The sequence below is a fragment of the Populus alba genome, chromosome 12 (genome assembly GCF_005239225.2).
Source record: "Populus alba chromosome 12, ASM523922v2, whole genome shotgun sequence".
NCBI classification, from domain to species: domain Eukaryota; kingdom Viridiplantae; phylum Streptophyta; class Magnoliopsida; order Malpighiales; family Salicaceae; genus Populus; species Populus alba.
This window is the reverse complement of record NC_133295.1, coordinates 11,292,917-11,313,078: the sequence shown is the minus strand read 5'-3', so window position 1 is coordinate 11,313,078 and position 20,162 is coordinate 11,292,917. Positions and strand designations below refer to the sequence as shown.

Below are 20,162 nucleotides of genomic sequence, written 5' to 3'. Positions count from 1 at the left end.
TAGACTAAAAAAAGATGTCCAAGTTTGTAATGCAATTTGAATTGTCATCATTATCTTAGAATCACTAAATAACTTATCATATCCAAATCCGTTGAATAAAATACAGTTTGATATATCATGCTTTGATGAAAAGGAAGGAATGATTCAGGCCACGCAAGTAAGGGAACGAGAACATGTAATTGCCTTTTGGGAGGTGAAAGACCTCCAACATATGAATAGGGCTATCTCTAATAACCGATACGCCACAGCCTGTTCCTCCCAGATTAGTATAATACAAGGTATGTAGGTGTTATATTCTCTTTAACCAGAAACTTAGTTGAGATTACCTGTAAAAACATCTTATGTTAAATTAATCAGTTTATGTTGAAAAGAAATTTTTGTTATTTTATTTGATTCTTGAATTTTGAGACAGTAAGTCATAATGGTGCATGAAACAGGACTGTATGATCTAAAAAAATTATCTCTGATTATTAAATATTATTATTGAAGATAGTAGATAACAATCATTAATCAAGGAATGGTGCTAACGGAGGCTTTCTTTTCTTGGCAACCGGCGGGCGTGCCCCACCGTGACCATTTAATGTGAACCACAGAAAACCATCTAGATAATTTTTCGTAACAAGTGGGTCAAGCCCAGGGCCCAGCATGCAATTGGCCATTTTAGACATCAACATTATAGATTGTTGTAGATAAGTAATGTGCTTGTCTTCAGCGACACTTGGGTTTCCGCCACGTGGCCATTTACAAGGTTATACATATTAGGTGTCCTTGACCGAATACAGGTTATAATATGTCTATAATATTAGGTGTCATTGCTTTTTAAACATAATTTAAGAATAAATAAATTAAATAATATTTTTAAAACATAAAAAAATACGTGATTCTTACTCCAGAGACAAGTTTATTTTATTATGTTTCCGGCTTAGACTCTTATTGCAGTTTGTTTATTGCCATCCAGGTTCAAGATATTGGATTTTTCTTTTCTCTTCCTCTGTACATAACCTGAGTCCGTGTGATTTTCCAGACATTATAATTTGGTGGAACACTCAACAGAAGAAAATTCAAAAAGTTGACAAATAAAAAATCTGTGTTTAGGTGTAAACAAGATATTATATAATAGATTTAAGAATATGTCAAAAGGCAATATTCAAGTTATGCAGGAAGGTGACACGGAAGCAAAAGCATAGGATACAATTTGCTATGTGGGTAGCTTTGTTGGTTTAGGTTTATCTTTAAATAATTTAGTAGTTTGTTTTTTGCAACAAGGTGTTTTATATGTAATTAATATTTAATTTTTTTTTATAGAAATAAAGAATAATTTTTTTTTTTAATTGAAAACGTTATTTTTTATTTATTTTGACAAAATACAATCATGTCCATTGGATTTTTCGGCATCCATTTTGGTGTGTGCAAAAAATTATTTGTTTTTTTTTAAAAGATTGAATAAGTTTGCAAGGGTACAAAATTAAAAAATAGAGAAAAAATAAAAGGAAAAAAAAAAACAGTATGGTTGTTGGTCCATGAAAGGAATAGAAGAAATAGGTGTTGGAATCAAGGAGTGAATAGAGAAAAAAAATAGGGAAAGTTAAAGAAGGAAAAAAAGATATGGGCACTGGAGATATACAAAATGCTATAATAATGGCCAAATGTTAAAATTTAGAGGTTATAAAGGTTTGTTTATTATTGTGTGATAATTCCAATTAATAATGTGATATTAAAAAGTATCGGTCATCTGTAGTAGTTTAAAAGAAAATGGGCATGTTCGGCTTGCGTTTAATGTGGCTGGGGAGCTTCCTACACGTTTGGCAATGTTTGTTTGGATAACAGAGCAAAGTGTCACGATATATACATATTTGTTAACCCTCATGGTGGGTGAGGGTGTTGCATAAGGCCTGGCCCTAAGTTAAAGGTTTTTAGTTTTGTTGTTTTTCTTTAATAATTTTTTTAATTCATTCCAAATTTCTCTCAACAACGACAAGTCCAATAAGGCCATATGTCGGGGAAGAAAGAGAAATGGAAAGGTGGAAAGAACAGAGATACCACTAACCAAACTTCTCTCGGTTAGTGTCATTACTGGTCCTTGTCCATTGACTTGAAGTCAGAGAATTTTGATTAGTCTTGGTGACGGCGTCTGTAGTCTAAAGGTTTATTCTGTTGTTGATGCTTGGAGTTGTATCAAGATTGTATATTGTATTTAAGTATCTAAACAATAAAACAGTTCATCTTGCTTTGGAATAGATTTTTTAAAAAGATCAAACTATATGTTTTAAGTTCGAGTGTGTTGTCGAGTTGTCTTTAGGAAGCCCTGTTTATATCGTAATCGCATGGTTAAAGCAACATCTAACCATGTTTTTAAGCACCGTTGAAGGTTGATATAGGAAATAAAGGGTTGGAAGATTTTTAAGTTTGACTGTTGATTTAAAGTTTATGACACCTTTAAAGAATTTTCTCGCATGATGCGGCCTCGTGACTATTTTTTTTTTTATTATAGAAGATACTTGTTTGATTTTTTTTTTATATAGAAAAAATTGAACAGTAATTTTAATTTTTTTTATATATTAGTTTAGTGAATTTTGATCAGGGTTTGTATTATAAGTATGCTGGATGTTTTAAAAAGTGTGTATACATGGTATCCCAAAGATAAGTATTGTCAACATCTCGAATTCATTAACTGTAGGCGAAACGAGCAAGAAATTATCTTATCAAATTGGTTGTTGGTTAAATATAGTGAAATCTTGAATCTAGTTTCGCTTGGAATGTCCATATAAAGAAGAGAAGCTAATCTGGTGCTGCTTGTGTTGCTATGCATTGGATGTGCCCATAATTAAGTTTAACATTGGTTAGGAAGCTATGAGCTCTGATGCCGGAGTCTAAAAAAAAAACAAGAATGAATGAGATTGAGGTACGACACGGGGTAAACTTAAAATAAAGAAGAAGAGAAGAATACAGTAGGAATAGATAAACTTAAGTGAATTATATATCCCACATCGAGAGAGGTTGAGTAACTAATCTTATTAGTGTAGTGTTGACTTAAACATAATTTTACGTGTTTGGAACGTCAGGTTTAAAAATTAGCTCGCGTTCATCAAAAATAAATTATGAGACGGTAAGGCCTAAGAACAAATAATATACGATATGTGGGCTGAGTTGTTATATATCCATCTTTAGTTTTGTTATTTCTTATTTATTTGTCTTTAATAGTTCATTGTAATTATTTATGAGGATGAAGATTATTAATATACATATTGATTTCATGATACACTTATCATAAAATAAAAATAAAAATGGTAATTCTATTGCAAACAAGATTAGACGACTAATATTTATTAAATGTATAGTTTGCACAAAAGCAGTATTTAAAAGTATAAATAATGGGTGTATTGCGCTGTTTACATCCTCGAGTCTTTTGCGTTGTTTATTCGGCCCATGTTACTCACACCAAAACATATCAACTTATGTACTTTTGCAATTCAGAGGATCCTCCCAGTGATGCTTTTGGGGCGGGTTGTAACTGTGTTTTAAGTAGTGTTATTAAAAATGTAAATTTTTGTGTTTTAATTAATTTTTTATATTTTTAAATTATTATTGATTTTAATATCAAAATATTTGTTTTTTTTAAAAAAATATTTTATCATTTCCAGTAAAAAAACACTTTAGAAAAATATTTGCTACTACACTTTCAACACTCTGAGGATCACTTGTACGTGTACATGGTGGTGGACATCTAATGAACATACAGTTAGTATTGTGCAGCCGGTTGCCTTTTCAAAATGTTTTATTAAAATATATCATTAAAGATATCTTTTTTCTCTTTTAAATTTATTTTGACATCAGCTAGTTAAAGACAATCTGAAAATATAGTGCAATATTATGTTGAAATAAAAAAATTGTTCAATTTTTTTAAAATATAAAAATAAATAAATTCATTCAGATATATACCCTGAATAAAATGAAAAGTACAAGCATGGTCATGTCAGAATTAAAATTACAATGGGGTTGATTCAGACGATTATTAACCTTAGGCACTTACCTCATGAATTTAACTTAAATAATGATCTCTTGTGAATGTTTGTATTTAAACTTGGACAATTAAAAAATTGATTAGTATGCCACACAAATTGATGTTGAACAAAGTCAAAAATTCACAAAAATCAGTATTTAAGTATATATTAAATGTGGCCTCCAGCACGATGATCATGATTCAATGAAAACTTAAAAAAAAAAAAAAATCAAATAATGTTCCTTGTACACTTACTATTTTGATGTTGATGTAGAGGGCGGGCATATACTATTTTTTGATGGGAGCGATATGTACTTCCACTAGCAGTGAACTCGCAGGTGTCATGTATTTGAAACAAACTATATTTTGTTATAGTTTAACAAACCGTATTAATAGGATGACAATATGTCATGAATTAATTATATTTGTATTTGTATAGTTTAAATTGATTCAAATTTAATTATTTTAAAACAAGTTATTAGTCGACTCCTATAAATTTTAGAACTTGGTAATTCTTATATTATTATTAATTTTAGAAATCTTAAGACTAATTTAAGATACACACAAGCTAGTCCAGATTCTAATGGTAATATATTATATATATATATATATTAAAAGTAATTAAATTCCCTTTACAGCTTATAATAACATTCATGGCTAGATTTTCTCTTGAATTTATAAGAAATCTCACGGCGTTATTTTTCCTTTTTGTTTTTTGACTCTTAAACTCGTTCAGATGTTTGTGTGAGCATTATATGTATCACTGTGATCCAACTTTTCTTAACTTGTGACCAAGGCACAAAATTTTGACTGAATGGCTACAGTTGTCCAATTAGTGGTGGTATTTAGAAGAAAGTATAGTTTGATTTTTAAAGTATTTTTTATTAAAAAATATTAATAGTCATTAAAAAATGAATTTTAAATATAATTTTTAAATTTTTTTTGCCCAAACCCTTATTTTTTTTTTTTTCATTTTAAAATGTTGATTGAAAAAATTAAAAAACAAATAATATTATTTATTAAAAAAATATTTTTAAAAAATAATTAAGAATTTTATTAGAAAACCCACCAAAAATAAAAGGTCAGGGTTTACGGTCATTTTACTACTACAAACTTGATTTACTATTGTTTTTTTTTTTTCCAAAAAAAATGAAGCAAATGACTCTCATTAGTCATTAGTTGTCTATAAAACAGAGCAGCCTACGCCATACTACCAATATTCATTACAAAAACAACTCGTGTATCATCATGAGGAAACTTCATAGCACGCAACCGCTTGCCACCCCACCATCTCCGGCGACCTCATGCAGCAGTTCATTTTCAATTCTCCGATCAGAATTCATTGCCAAACAGACTTCAAATCCTCACTTCAATGCCTCCGCATCCCGGCTCACACTGAATTCTCGTACGTCCCTTTTCTATTTTTCCTTATTCATCTTTCGCTTTCCCTGAGTCTAATATTGATTCTCAAATCGAGTAAATCTTTTCGCAAACATAAGGTCCAAATCTTTTTAGATCCTTTTCTTTGTTTTTCATCATCAGCAAAATGTTAACAAACGGCAATTTTGCTTTGAAGTTTTGTATTCTAATTGCTGCATTTCTTTTATTTTTTATATATGCTGAATTTTATATTGTCTTATTTTTGCTGGCAGGCATCTGTGTCACCGTACTGGAAAATTCATAGAAGGGCCCACATAAACACCATAGCTCCGAGAAGAGTCATCCCTATCCTCGGATGTTCCATGCGACGCCGTTTCCCTATTCATTCAATTCCTCTACTCCTCAAGTTATTATTCATTATTATTTTTATATTATTATTCAAGGTTTTATTTATTCTTATTTAATCTTACACGTTTTTTTTGGGGCTAATAAATCTGACTATGGCTTATCTCAGCCCGATCTTTCTTTGAACTCCAAGTAGTCTTGAAAGCTTAATTATAATTTTTTTTAATTTTCTAATTTTGTCGTCCGGATAGATGTAAAACCTGACCACACGTATTTCGAGGGTATTTAGGTATTTCAGCTACGTAAGAGAAAATTTGATTAGTTTGAAGATTAATTAATTGGCCTTCAGTTTCTGGTAAATGACGAGAGAGAGCCCCCCTGGTGCAGGCTGCAGCAGAGGAGGGTTGAGAAAGTATCGGAATCCATCTACTGGCGATTGTCACACGTGTACTTTTTGGTCCCACCAGTTCGAAAGCACATGTGTCGAAGGCTGTGTCAACGTATTTGACCGTCGAGAATGTGGTGGCACTGTTGCTGCCAATTGGCTAGGCTCTGCGATTCACCGGATCTTTATGTCAAGTGCATGAAGATGTTGTCTGATAATTTCAAGGCCGTAGAAAAGACAGAAGGGTGGAAGTTCATGCAGGAGAATGACCCTTTTCTTGAGCTCGAGATTCTCAGATTCATCGACGAAGCTGATGTCGGTGAGTTCTGATACGTTGGATTAAGAAAACATTAATCAAGGAAAGGCCAAACAGTACGACTGACACTGTTTCAAATTGAAATTGTGTAATGGTGTGCAGAGGAAAGAGAACAAGAGAACAGAGAGGAGCAGAGATTGTTCATGGAGCTGAGTGAAGCAATGGAGTGCTTAGAGCACATTTGCACAGAAGGGTGCACGACCGTCGTCCATGCGACTGGAACCTAAGCCATAAACGTTCGGGGTCCGTGCAACAAGTTTCTCCACATGCGAAGGTCTCCAGCTCTTGATCAAGCACTATTGCGTGCTGCAAGAATCGGGTTAATGGAATGCTCAAGGTGATATAATAGATATATAAGAATCCACTCTCAATCTGTGACCAAGCTGATAATCTTGCAGGGTACTTTGCAGGTAGTTCTGAATAAAATCCTTATTTTGTTAATTTCTCTAATAATCGTTTATTCTTAAACCTGTTGAGATCATTACTTAGTATGGAGGTTAATTCCTCCGCCTGCTCTCTCCTCCTCCCCTCCATTTCTTCACTCGATTATTAATATTATTCATATTAATTATTTTTTATTATTATTAACAACTTAATTCGCCTGCAAACGTTTCTTCTCAGGCCATTAGTTGTCAAGGGAAGAATTATTTATTGGGATTAATTGTCCTTTTCTGTTTTTCCCCGGCATGAGATTTTTCTAGAGGGAAGGGGGATGGTGGGGGGGGGGTGAGGCGGCGGGGGGATGCGTGTTGTGTTTCATTCATATAATTGCCCACCAAATAAAGGAAGCGCTTTCAAGAATCTAAAGTTGAAGCCTTTACAGTTCTTGGCTTCTTCGAAAAAAAATATATTATATGTGGTCAAGAATAATTAGTAATTTCGATTTATATAATTATTTTTTAGATTTATATAAAAAAATAATATATACAGAGAAGAAAGAGTAAAACTCAAACCCAAAAAATCCATCTAATTTTTTTTCTAATATATTTATTATTTTAAAACAAATTAGTCAAGAAGAAACTAATTATATTATTAGTTATTTTTTTTAGCACTATAAAATTTTTGCTTTGGTTTCGCCGTCATTTATGAGTCTGAAAAATATCAAGCTAATAAATTTAAAGCAATTTTTTTCTGTTAACTTCTTTACCATTTAACTATTATTAATTACTAGTCTCAATTTTCCAATATCTTGCCCGCATAGACACATATACCCTAATTAGATTTAACACATCCTTACATCTTTAAAAAAAATTCTTCTACATGGGTGTTTTTGTAGAAATAAATTGATTTTGAATTATTATTTTTGTTTTCATTCACATTTTAATATGACTTGCAAAGGTATTTTGCCACCGATACATAAAATCATTTTATAGGTTGACGACATTGCGTTTTTATGTCAGAGAACCACGTTTTAGTGCTACTAGTCATGTAGGGTTGGCTAGTGGATTGCTTTGATTTTTCAATGCTTTTTTTTTTCTCCACTTGAAGTATATATAAAAGTGGCCGTTGGATTGGTCACAATGCTTAGCCTTTCCCCTCAAAGCTTTCTAGTTTTTTATCTAATTTCGTGTGGTATTATTTGTTTTCTGGGGATCTCTGACATAAAAATCTAAGAGAAGGGTATTATTTCTGGCGCATTTTCCCAATGGAAATTGATGGCTGGTTTAAATCAGGTTTTTTGATTGGAGAAAGAAAGGACATGCACAAGCTAATAGGCTAAGCGATGCTACATTCACATGTGACAGATAAAAATGATATTTCTCAACAGAATTTTTTAATCTTTCATTTATGGTTCGATCCAACTACTAGGTCTTCGGCTGCTACCTGGGGGTGGCCCACGCGAGAGAAGAGCATGGAGCCGCATGGTGGACCACTCCCTCAGCTTCCAGAAGGCCGTCGCAACCAATCCAATTTAGCCGCCAATTGGAGCAATGTAGGATGCGTCAACAGCTCGATAACATACAGGCTTTTACCTAGTCATATTTATTGCAAGGACCGTACCAACCTGCAGTTGTTAAACTGACATAGGCTGCCATTTTCTTCACTGTGACAGGCAATTCAAACTGAAATGCAACGAGAGAGAAAAGGAGATGAAACCTGTGGAGCTTATTGGTGAAAGAAGGTTGCGTCTGCTTAGGATTCATGTCTTCTCTATCTCATCCCCAAGAGGAAAAGAGAGCAGACGAGAAGGAGACATACATGATCATGATGTGCGAGAGCGTCAGAAACTCAGGGAAGAGAATAGTCGAGGACAAAAGACTGTTTCAAGAGGACAGAAATACTCAACTTAAATAGTTCTAGAGATCTAGTTTTGTCGACAAGTGAAGAGCTTAGGGTTAGACTTTTGTAAAAAAAAAAAAAAAAAAAAAGTTATGGTTTTGAATAGTTTAGTGGTTGGCTTTCTAGCTCTAAACCTATGACCTAGTCTTCGTTTTGTAGAATATGATTTTTAAACTAATTTGGCTTGATAAACCCTACTGTGCATCGTTTTCTTCTATGTCTGTAGTTAGTGGTCAGAGTATTATAAGAAAGGTGGAGATAGGCGATATGTATACGCGGACAAAATTTTCAAAATTCATAAACGCACTGAAGAACAATGCCCCATGTGCATACATTGTTACAGTAATAAAATAAATCATCATCTAGTAAGTGGTTCAGTGAGCTGGTATAAAATTCATCAAAAGGTTGAAAAGGTATTGTTCTCCCCTATAAATCTCAGTTTGAGACCTGTGATTGTTTAATATGGATGACCATCACTAGAGATGGTACATTCCAATGAATCGTTAAACTTCAGGGTGGTCTAAATAAAATTAGTCAAGGTTGATGCGTGTAAGAGCGTAAGGCTGGACCGGTACACGGTCCATATGCTAATAATATTAAAGATAAATAAAAATAAAAGGGGCCAAAGGACGTTGTGCCAATTAGCATAATTAGAGAAGCCCTCTGTGCTGTTTGTATTATTCTAGATCTGGATCAGAACATTATGGGATATATAAGAGTGGTGAAAGTGCATCATACGGATAAGTGATAAAATTAAAATATAATTTGAAAGTGGAATACACCATCACTGTTTTCTTAGAAGATTGCTCAAATTACTTTTTCTTTTGAAGGGCAAGATTGATGAGGTGCTTGTAAGGTCACTTGACAGTAGAGACTCTCCGACTCATCTTTCGAAAGTGCATCAAAAGGATGCTAAAGTATAGACATATAGCGCTTGTGAAGATACATTATTCCATGAAACAGTGCATGTGCGAAAACTAAAGATTGGTATTAAACTACTAATGGTGAATAATACTGTGTGTGTTAAAACATGTCCTTGATTTTACTTTTGTTGTTGTGGTTAATTATTAATTATTAATGTTAATTAGTGTGTTCTTAATTTTCTTTACCTGGTTATCACTATTCATCTATGCATATAATAAGCGATAGGCTGTGGTACGATAAAGACATCGTAGGATGGATTAGATAACTAAGGGGCAATAGACATTATTTATCCACTAATAGAGCGCGACCAATTAAAACAAGAACATTAAGTACAACACCTAAAGTGAGAAATTATGATTTGAGAAGTTATTGCAGCTAGCTTGAAAGTTAAGCTTCAAAAGCAGAAAGACTACTTGCACTGACAATAATTTCGATCATGAAATTATTCTTATCCCGTCAAAAAAGAAATAACCTTTAGAGCAACTTAGGTATTGGAGTATGGGTGAGGTTTTTCATTATAATATGAATAATCGTTTCCCTTAACCGAAAACTTGTTATTATTAAGAGAGACGTATGAGTTGGATTCAGTGTAGATTGTATCTGATGCATAATTTTTTACACGTTTCCTTACAAGTAGAAAATTACGCGATTGAACACACAAGGAAAGTAAAAAAATATAATGAGCAAATTTGAATCAAAGAGCATTCTGATATTTTTCGAGTTTTTTCGAAGAATAATTAATAATATAATCAAGGATTTGACTTAAAGAATGTTTTTGGTATTTTCTCAAGGCCGCTTTTTTATTTCAATTATAATTGCATGCGTACTAAGAATCAACAGTATATTCCTCGTTCACGAAGTGAGTTATGTTTGCAGTTTCACTGATTGATGTGAGTGTCCTGTATTTACAGGCAAGTTATCCACCTGAAAAATTATTGTAATTAACATATATTAAATATTAATATTTAATAAGAAACTACTACTCAGAGGCATGCGAAACAACCCCTGCTTTTATTCAGGTAATGCATATGCATGGACGGACTGTACAAATACTAACTAAATACCGTGCTTTTTAAGGTGGCATTTAAAAAGCCTCGAGACTCCTTTCGACATGAAATGGCATTTGAAATATATTGAACCAATAGAACACAACCTCTAGTTTGGATGGTGACAATCATATTTTTGTTTATTCTGTTTCTTTTTAAACTCAACCAATCTAACGAGTGCCCTGTCAAAAAGTAAGGGACCAGCTCCTTAAAAAAAGACAAAAAGACTAGATTTTTAGTGTTATAAATTTTTATCGTTTATCAAGTTTTCGATATTATTTAATAGATGGAAAAAGGTGGATGAATACAAGAGCGGTTTTCTAAGTGAAGCTGAGATGTTCAGCTTATACGAGCACTGTTAAAGGCAGAGCTCATGCAAACAAGGAATCCGATCATGGCCCACTAGGATATCATTGCTTCCATTAGCATCGTCCTTTTGCAGTTTTTGTGCCACTTCCTGGTTCAAGGGGCTGAGAAATACCCTAAGAGGGTCCTGCATCATCATGAATCGAGGTTTTCCAAGCAGAAAATGCTTTCTTTTTCGTTGAAAAAGAAAGGCCATCGACAAAATTGTAACACGGTGTAAAAGAGCTGCAGCCATTGTCGAGAGGACAGCTTTCTCAATTATGACACAGATTTGTAATTGGCCTGCTCCATCGGAGCTCGCTGGGCTCCACATGGGAAATTACAGTAGATCGGAGCGGGGTGGCAATGAACTTCGATTAGCAATTATGGAACTGGAAGTTTTTGTTCAGTCATGCAAAGCACTCTCTGGCCTTTCTGCCAGTTTCTTTTTCTTTTTGAATGATGTTCCTCTGCTAAATTTACACGCGGTGTCTCAGCCTGGAAAAGTTAAAAGAAAAGGAGTGCTTGTTGAATTGTCCCTCTCCAATCCGGTGACTTGTCTATTTTAGAGCTTATCGGAGAGTTTATTTTCAAATCAATTTAATTAATTTAATTATAGATTATCCAAGTCAAATTTAAATTAACTCGATTGAGACGATAAGTTCAAGTTGACTCATACGACAAGATTTGAGTTTATATTATGTTTTTTAAAATATATTTTTATCTAAATTATATCATTTCATTAAAAAAAAAAGTGTTATTATTTTAAAATTAATCCAAATTTACTCGGGTTTATACAACAAACTTAAAACTGAAACCGAAGCACTGTTCAATAACAATGATATTTAGAGTAATAGGAGGCAGGAAGTGGGTTCCTTTAGGCCTGCTCCGTCGTCCACATCTTAAAATCAGTCCTTTTCTGAATAATTAGAGGCCACACGCCGAACATGCATCCTGGAATGAACTAGCCCGGCAACATCGATCTTCCTAAATCTGTTTCAAAACACATTAATGTACTTATTTAATTATAATCCTAGATTAATAGTATCTTAATTATAAAGTTTTTTTAACTATCATGAATATTCTTCCCCTCCATTTTCTATATTGTAAGTCTCCCAGAAAACTAATAAGTATACTGAAAAACAAGTATTATTATTTTGAAATCAAAAAAGTATAATTCAACTGGTCAGATTTTAAAATTTATTCTCTAAAAATTTAGCAGTTCGAGTCCTACAAATCTTAATGTCATGGAGACTTACATGATTATTAACTTCAAAACTAATATTAAATTGAATATATCAAGAGATTTAACTATATATTAATTTGAATTTAAATTTTTATAAGTAATTCTACAAAGTAAATTTTTTAAGAAAAATGATTGCGCCCCTTATCAACCATAATTATAATTAGGATCGAATGATTTTGTTTGAGCAAATTTTATTATTTTTCAAGTGGGATTTTCTAACCTTATAAACATATAAGTGACATACTTCATTAATTAGTTTCTTTTAGAAAAATAAATTTAATTAATTTAAAATTTATTTTACTTTTAAAAATTGTTGTGTTTTTTATGTTGTTATTGTCTTCGTAGCTTTTCTTTCAGACGAGGAAAACGGAATCAATTGGAAGACTGAAATTGCTGGATATGTAATGCATGGGAAGCTGAAAAGTCTGGCATTACAAGCACTGTTACACCATGGACCTACTATGATCTATGATCTATCGTCATTGCTACGATTTTTAAGCTATTTTTCCTGGTGCCCGAGGCTGAGAAAAATATCACGAGGGGCCTTTAACGTCATGAATTACAATTTTGTTTTAGAGAAAGTACTTCTTTTTTCTAGGAAAATGAATGTGTTTGTCATCAATTAATATCAAATGGGTCTCCACATTCATTGAATCCACAAAACTTGGAAATGAACTAAATAATTGCAACGCGTTTTATTATTTTTTTCAAATAAAAATATTATATACACAAGCTTTTTCAACAAGTTTTTATAGTAAAAAAAAAAATTAGATGAAAATAAAAAAATTTATACATAGATATAATTAGATAAATTAAGAACTATATGTATTAATAAATAAATAAAAATTATAAATGATAACAAAAAATAAAAATAAAAAAATTAAGAAATAGATATAGATTAAAATATTTAATCTCATAAACTGGAACATTTACCAAGTTGTGTTTGGTTGTTTTGGTAATTCTTTTATTAAAATAATTTTCTTATTCAAGCAAACAATAATAGAAATAAAGACACAAATTAAATTGATTTGAATAAAATAAAAAGAAAAAAAAATGCAAGGCTACATATATTAGAAATATTACCCAAAAATAATTTTTTATTTTTAAAAAAATAAAGTTCATCTATACTAAAGATAAAAAAATAAAAATTATAGATGAATCATAAAACATTCTTCAAAATTTAAATTTATAACAAAAAATAACCATAATTTAAAAGAGTATTTCTAAACAAAATATAAAAAAGAAGAGATAATAATCTAAATATAAAAAATTATAAAAAAGTAGAAAAAAATAATTTAAAAAAATATAAAAGCAAAGACAGGCATTGCTGGGCCTGACCCATTTCATGAAGACCTATGCGATTAGGCCCTTATTTCTTTTTAATTGCAACTATGATGGACGCTATGTTTTCTACCTTAATTTTATTTTAAAATATCAAACGATGTGTCATCTAGATTCCGGCTATTATGGTGGATGGAAAATTAGAGCTTATGTTTTTTGACCTAAATTTTCATTTTTCAATCTATCCAAAACACCAATAAAACACCTTACGAACCATGATTCAACCTATCATTGGCATCAAAAAGACCAAAAAATCATCAAAAAAATCAAAATTAACCTAAATCTAAAAATCAAACCGAGCTCAAATATGGTGTTTCATGAAATTTAAATGTAAAAACACTTAATATGAACTCTTATTTTTAAATGAAACCATTTAACATAAATATCGATTGTTTTAGTGGCCTAAATCGATATTAACAGTTGGAATTTGATGATCTCTCTTATGTCTTAACTAGGAACTAAAAATAACAAAAATAAAATTTTGTATCAAAATTTAATTTGAAAAAAATGAATACACCGAAGTTGTTTAATTTGTGTTATTTTTAAAGTTAAATAACCAAATTGTATCTTTCCCGAAACTTCTAGCACACCATCTATGTTTGGGGTCTTTTTAATTTTGGTCCTTATTCTTCCAATTTCACTATTGTCTAAGTAATCAAAATCAATTGACTTTTAATCAGGATCAAATTGTCCAAAAATATAATTTTAAAGACCAAAATGAATTTTTAAAAGATGAACAGAGTTATCCATGATATTTTGTGAGAGGATGAATAATATCAGCTACACAACATTTGCCCACACGTTTTAGTTTTTAAGTAATTAAAGGAAAATCAACAATCGGATAATATTATTTAACAATATCTTCATCGTGAGAGAATAAGCATTACTCATTAACTTTTTTTTCTTTTTTTTTTTATCACAAAGAATATTGTTCTGTTCATAGGATACTTTTTCCAAATACATATATATATATATATATATTAGTCTCAAATTAGGCCTCATTCAAAACACCAAAATTCTCAATTGCGTCCCTAGTGTATCAAAGTTTATCAATTAGGCCTACCCATCCAAATTAGTTAATATTTCCCATCTAAAGTACGAATTATATAAAATAATTTTTTTATGATAACTTACAAGCAATAAATGTTTTTTATGATAACTTACAAGTCTCGAGAATTAAAATTTCTTCAAACATAAACCCAACAACAGCCCCGGAAAAATAACAAATTTGGTGATCGTTGACCAAGGAGTACAATCTTTGCATGTGCCCATCAAAAAGACTAGATTCATTCTTTTGATTGGCCCTGTCCCCTGTCTTATCATCCCAAGGAATCCATCGCTTCATCTCTCCCTCGCAACTCGCTGCAAAATCCTTACATATATTCAGCCGCTGAATACCGAGTCAGTCAACGATACAAAAGAGCAACACCAGAAATGGCAACCCACACCACCAATCCTGCTCTTGATCGGGATCTAGACCAACCAGACAACCCCAATCTCGAGTTTGCTCAATTCGGAGCTGGATGTTTCTGGGGTGTCGAGCTTGCCTTTCAGAGATTACATGGTGTGGTCAAAACTGAAGTAGGCTACTCTCAGGGTAACGTCCCTGATCCGACTTACAAACTTGTATGCACCAAAACCACCAACCACGTTGAGGTTGTCCGGGTCCAATTTGACCCTGAAGTTTGCCCATATACCAACCTCCTCTCTCTTTTCTGGTCTCGCCATGATCCCACCACCCTCAATCGTCAGGTATTGACTTGCTTGACTTTCCTGACAAATGGGTTTTTAGATTTCCAATCCGTTGATGGTTTTGTTTTGATTTTACAGGGTGGCGATGTGGGTACACAGTATAGATCAGGGATATACTACTACAACGAGGCTCAAGAGAACTTAGCCCGGGAATCGAAGGAAGCTAAACAGTTGGGATTGAAGGATAGCACGGTTGTGACGGAAATCCTGCCTGCAAAGAGATTTTATAGAGCTGAGGAGTACCATCAGCAGTATCTGGAAAAAGGTGGGGGTCGAAGCGCTAAACAGTCTGCTGAAAAAGGTTGCAATGATCCTATTAGATGCTATGGTTAAAACTTAGCATCATTTGATGAATAATAGAGGAATTATACTATTAGGGCCAATTTGAATGTGGAAAATTCATTTTGTTTCAGAATGGATTCCACATTTTAAACTGGTCTTAGCAGTTTCATTTCACTCAACTAGGTTATCCTGCCCAGTTACACTAGTATCAATAAGCTCATTGTGTGATGTTGTGTAGTGGTTAATGAATATTATGAAGACATCCTCGGTATCAATGAACTTTCTTGTTTTGTTTCATGTATTATGTTTCATTTATGCAGACAGGATATTCTTGAAAGATTTATTCATCCTGACCAGTAAAATAGATTGGAATCATTTACAAATGTTTGTATTTATTCAAGAGACAAGAAAGCTCCAAACTTTGGTACATTAAAAAAAAGAAGAACTAACAGAAAATCTGAAGCCAAGGGTATGCGTGCAGTTTAATCTGTGGGTCCTTTAGGATTAGTTGAGGAGTTCTTGATTGGGTAAGAAGCCTCCATTGCGATACCACATAGTCCCGCTTTGTCGGAGATGTCAGGCTGCATCTAGTTATACCCATTTTTCTCCCCATTCAGGTGCCCAAGAATTACTTTAGTTCCATCTTTTGTTGTTCCATAGCCTACAATTGCAGCTCCATGACCCAGCTCTTTTCCATAGTCTCCAGTAATACACCCTGCATTGATGCAAGTGTTCTATCACAAATGGCTTTGCATTTCAGAATTTCTCAGCATCTTGGCTGGTGGCAATTCCTTCTTTCAATTCACTAGTTTTCAGGAACTTTTCTAAAGTTATAGCTCCTTTCAGGAGAACAGGAAATCTGAACCTCCAGCATCAATAGCTATAGATACAGGTTGGTAGGCAACAACTTTGAGTAATGTATCTCGTTATTATGAAACGCATTCTCATATCAATCAATAGATACTGCTGGCTTGTTCGCCTGCAAAACAAAAATAAAAAGAGTGTTTCTTGTAAGTTGTGCTAATATATACTCAAGCAATTGAATAATTCCATAAATCACGTTTAGTAGAACGTGAAAACCCCTTTTTAACATCACAAGCTCCATCATGAGCACGGTAAGGATAATTAGCCTCTATTGTTTTGCCTCTACCTTTCTTAATGAACTCAAAAGCATATTCCTAGAACCAAAGATAAAGAAAACGCAGCAAGTATAATTTCAGTTCTTAATTTTCATTGATATGAACTCCGCTCCCTCCGTTTCTTTCGTTTTTTTTTTTTTTTTTTTCAGAGTTGGACTGTTAAAAAGATTATGAAATTGAGGGAAGTATTCTTTAAATGATGGAAGTGGTAGCTGATAATTAATTTATTTTGGTTTTTCCAGCAACTAGCTGACGAGATCATTTCTGTTTATTACTGCATTGATTATTCACAAAAAAAATAAAAATAAACGATAGCTGATAAGTCTAGTGCTTGCTTGTGATTCTGAATTTCTCCTTTTGTAGAACCAATTCGTCTTCTTGTAGCTGACGAGACCTATCAGGAGAACATATAATAACAAAGTAAGAAAATCAATCATGGAGCACTACTACTCTTTTCTCTAAGGCTTTGACTATTCAGTTTGGCAGCCAAGCATCTCTGTTTCTATTCAAAGTGAATTCATGCATCGCTAGACTTTTCTGAAATGAACAATATCATATTGAAATTTGGAAGCGGTAACTTCAGGCTCCGGTCACCACGTACCTCTGTACCTAAGAAGTCAGCCAGTCTTCTGATTTTCTCACCGGAAAGAGTGCATGCTATAAATGTCCTCCTACTATAAACTACCCAGCTAACATCATCCTCAAGCTGACTCAGAACATAGTAATCTGCCATTTGGTTACATCATATATACCTGTAAACTGAAAAGTCTTTGCATCTATTTTCTTACACGTCATAGTTGTCCCTAAACTAGGTGAAAAATAGATGTTGCCCATTTTTACCATAGAAATTAGTTCCGATTGAGTTGGTAATACTTTGAAATAAAGAAAGAAAGGTTTGATAGTAAATGACAACGATATCATTGGAAGAGTAAGTTTCAGGTATAAATGAATGAAGGACATTTTATCAATTGAACAAAGAGTTGGTAGATATAAATAGGATGAGAAAAAAAAAAGAAAAAAAAACAGAGAGATTTGAAATTAAAGAGAGAGAACCGAGAGGAGAGAAGGAAAGGAGAATAAAGAAGAGAAAGGAAAAGGAAAGAGAAGGGAATTAGAAGAAATGAGTTGTTAAGGTAAGATTTATGTTTTAGATTATTTTGTTAGGAATAATGATTTTGAGATTAATTAGTTTAAGAATATTGAGAAATTGTGAAAAATCCTTGCTAGAAATCTGGACAGTATGGTCTTGAGGTTGAAAATGATGAAATTTCAGTTTGGTCCCTTAATTTTAGATATTTATAGTTTAGTTGAACTTTGAAAAAAACTTCAAATTGGTCCTGCAGTATAATTCTAGATTCTGGACATAATTGAGGTAAAATTTTATTATAGTTATGAATTTATGACGTTCTTAATTTGATCCTCCAATTTAGAAAAATTACAATTTAACCTCTAAAAATTTGAAAAAATTATAGATCGATCGCTAACTAAAATTTTAGTTTTTTAGATTGGTTTGATGAATAATTGAGTTTATTTGATGAGTTATTATCAAGTTTTATGATATGTTATCTTTTGAATTAGATTTCAGAAACAACTTGATTTTTTAGTTTTTAGAAAACAAAAGGACCAGTTTGATTCATAAACATACAAGATTATGGGTTAGATTCTAAGTTAAGTGTATTAAATAGATTGTGTATTCTTTTCGAGTTGTTTTTTAGTATATCTCATTTTGTATTTAGATAATCCTAATATTCTACCCGCGGGATATCAGTAGGATTGTATTTGGTATATGCTTCCATGTTATTTCTACTTTTGAGTAGGGTGAGTGAATAATTTTCTATATGCTAGAGAATTAGTATAAATACTTGAATTATCAATATGAAATTGATTGTGTTTCTTGTTAATTCTTATATTGCTATTTATTTCTTATTTATGATTAAGCATGGTCATTTGTTGAAACTGAATCTTTGATATAAACCATTATATACTTTTGAATTAATAACTCATCATTTGATTGACATCATGATTTTAGTCTTGAGATATGAATATATCACTCAGAATACTCATGCTAACCTTAGTTGGTCGGGGTATTCACTAACATGTGGTGACTAATCTTCCTACAGTACAGAGCGTCATGCTCATTATATTTTGATTTTCTGACAAGCCTTACCTTATGATATTCTTGTTATGGCCTGTTTGATAAAATTTCTTGTAGGAACTTACATCCATATTTGTGTGTGTGTGTGTGTGTGTGTGTGTTCATCATTGTTGTATTACCTCGTGTACATATATTGAACGTTATCTACTCACTGAATTGTTGAACTCACCTTCTCGTTACTTATTTTTTTTCAGACTTATAGCTTGTTAACATGTCACTTTTATTAGACTTCAGAGTCTTCTCCTTTAGTTTTAATTAGTACTTTTCCATTATATCTAGTTAATGCTCTACAATTATGATATTTGTACTAACTCTTATATTAAGATAATCAATTTATATTATAAGATTAGTTATGTTATCATGTTACATAGAACTCTGTTATGTTTACATAGGTATAGAAACCTAGAAGGGACCTTGTATATAAGCTAGTCATGAATTCAAAAATCAGGTCGTGACAAACTTGGTATCATAACCTTAGGTTAAAAAAATAATAATACAATTAATTTTGTAATATATGTAGCATTAGGATCCATATCATTTTGTTTGTTGCCTTTGAAATTCTGAATTCTCATCAACCATATCTTTTTCAACTCTTTACATTTTACGATAGATATGTTTTTCTATAATTCCATGATAATTATCATGTTATTATTCTAGCATGACTTAAACATTCTTTTTTTTATATATATAAAAATTGCCAAGGAATAAATAAATAGTTAGTACTAGTAAAGTAGGTGACGATCAAGATGACATCTCTACTGTACAATTGAGGAATACAAGCTAGAGGAGGAGGGGTGGTGCACCCGCACCTCGACATGTTGATGAGGTACCTTTATCAGTGGAAGAGAAGCCTTATGAGTCATAAGAGAAAAATGTGGTTGGTGAAACAGGTGTAGGGATAGGTGACCCTGAGCCTGTTATAAAATTTCAGCAGCTTAGCCAGACCATGCGAACCTAGATAAAGTTTATTATAAAGATAGATAAGAGAAAGGATAGAGATATACAATCGTCAACCTACATTATTCAGGGAGTCAATGTGCCATTGAATGACTTCATGAATTTGACACCTTTTACCTTCACCGGAAAGAACAGCTTGAAGGATCCTCAAAGGTTCCTAGACGACATCTGACGGCGGTGTGAAGCTTTGGGATGTACAGACCATTGGACTATGAGTTTGACGTCATTCAAATTAAAAAGAGATGTGGAAAATTTTTGGTTTGAGTATA

The 20,162-nt window shown here is 32.4% G+C and overlaps 2 protein-coding genes across 2 annotated transcripts; both read left to right on the top strand.

Moving 5' to 3' along the window:
- The first annotated feature begins 4,814 nt into the window (after positions 1 to 4,814).
- On the top strand, positions 4,815 to 8,542 carry LOC118044849 (BTB/POZ and TAZ domain-containing protein 1). The gene is given in 13 exon segments (XM_035053331.2): positions 4,815 to 4,841; positions 5,266 to 5,313; positions 5,316 to 5,388; positions 5,653 to 5,729; positions 5,732 to 5,786; positions 6,120 to 6,262; positions 6,264 to 6,429; positions 6,529 to 6,683; positions 6,685 to 6,726; positions 6,728 to 6,814; positions 6,817 to 6,836; positions 8,480 to 8,490; positions 8,493 to 8,542. Coding segments are annotated over 13 exon segments (954 nt in total).
- Positions 8,543 to 14,826: 6,284 nt separating this feature from the next.
- LOC118044754 (peptide methionine sulfoxide reductase) lies at positions 14,827 to 15,939 on the top strand. Its single transcript, XM_035053211.2, has 2 exons — positions 14,827 to 15,360; positions 15,439 to 15,939. Exons 1-2 carry the CDS (start codon positions 15,043 to 15,045, stop codon positions 15,691 to 15,693), a joined length of 573 nt encoding a protein of 190 aa, XP_034909102.1. The 5' UTR covers positions 14,827 to 15,042; the 3' UTR covers positions 15,694 to 15,939.
- The last annotated feature ends 4,223 nt before the right edge of the window (positions 15,940 to 20,162 follow it).

Excerpts from the sequence above, each read along its gene's own strand:
- LOC118044754 (XM_035053211.2), top strand. The coding sequence starts at position 15,043 with ATGGCAACCCACACCACCAATCCTGCTCTTGATCGGGATCTAGACCAA. Across the intron at positions 15,361-15,438 it reads CCACCACCCTCAATCGTCAG|GGTGGCGATGTGGGTACACA; the intron begins GTATTGACTTGC and ends TTGATTTTACAG.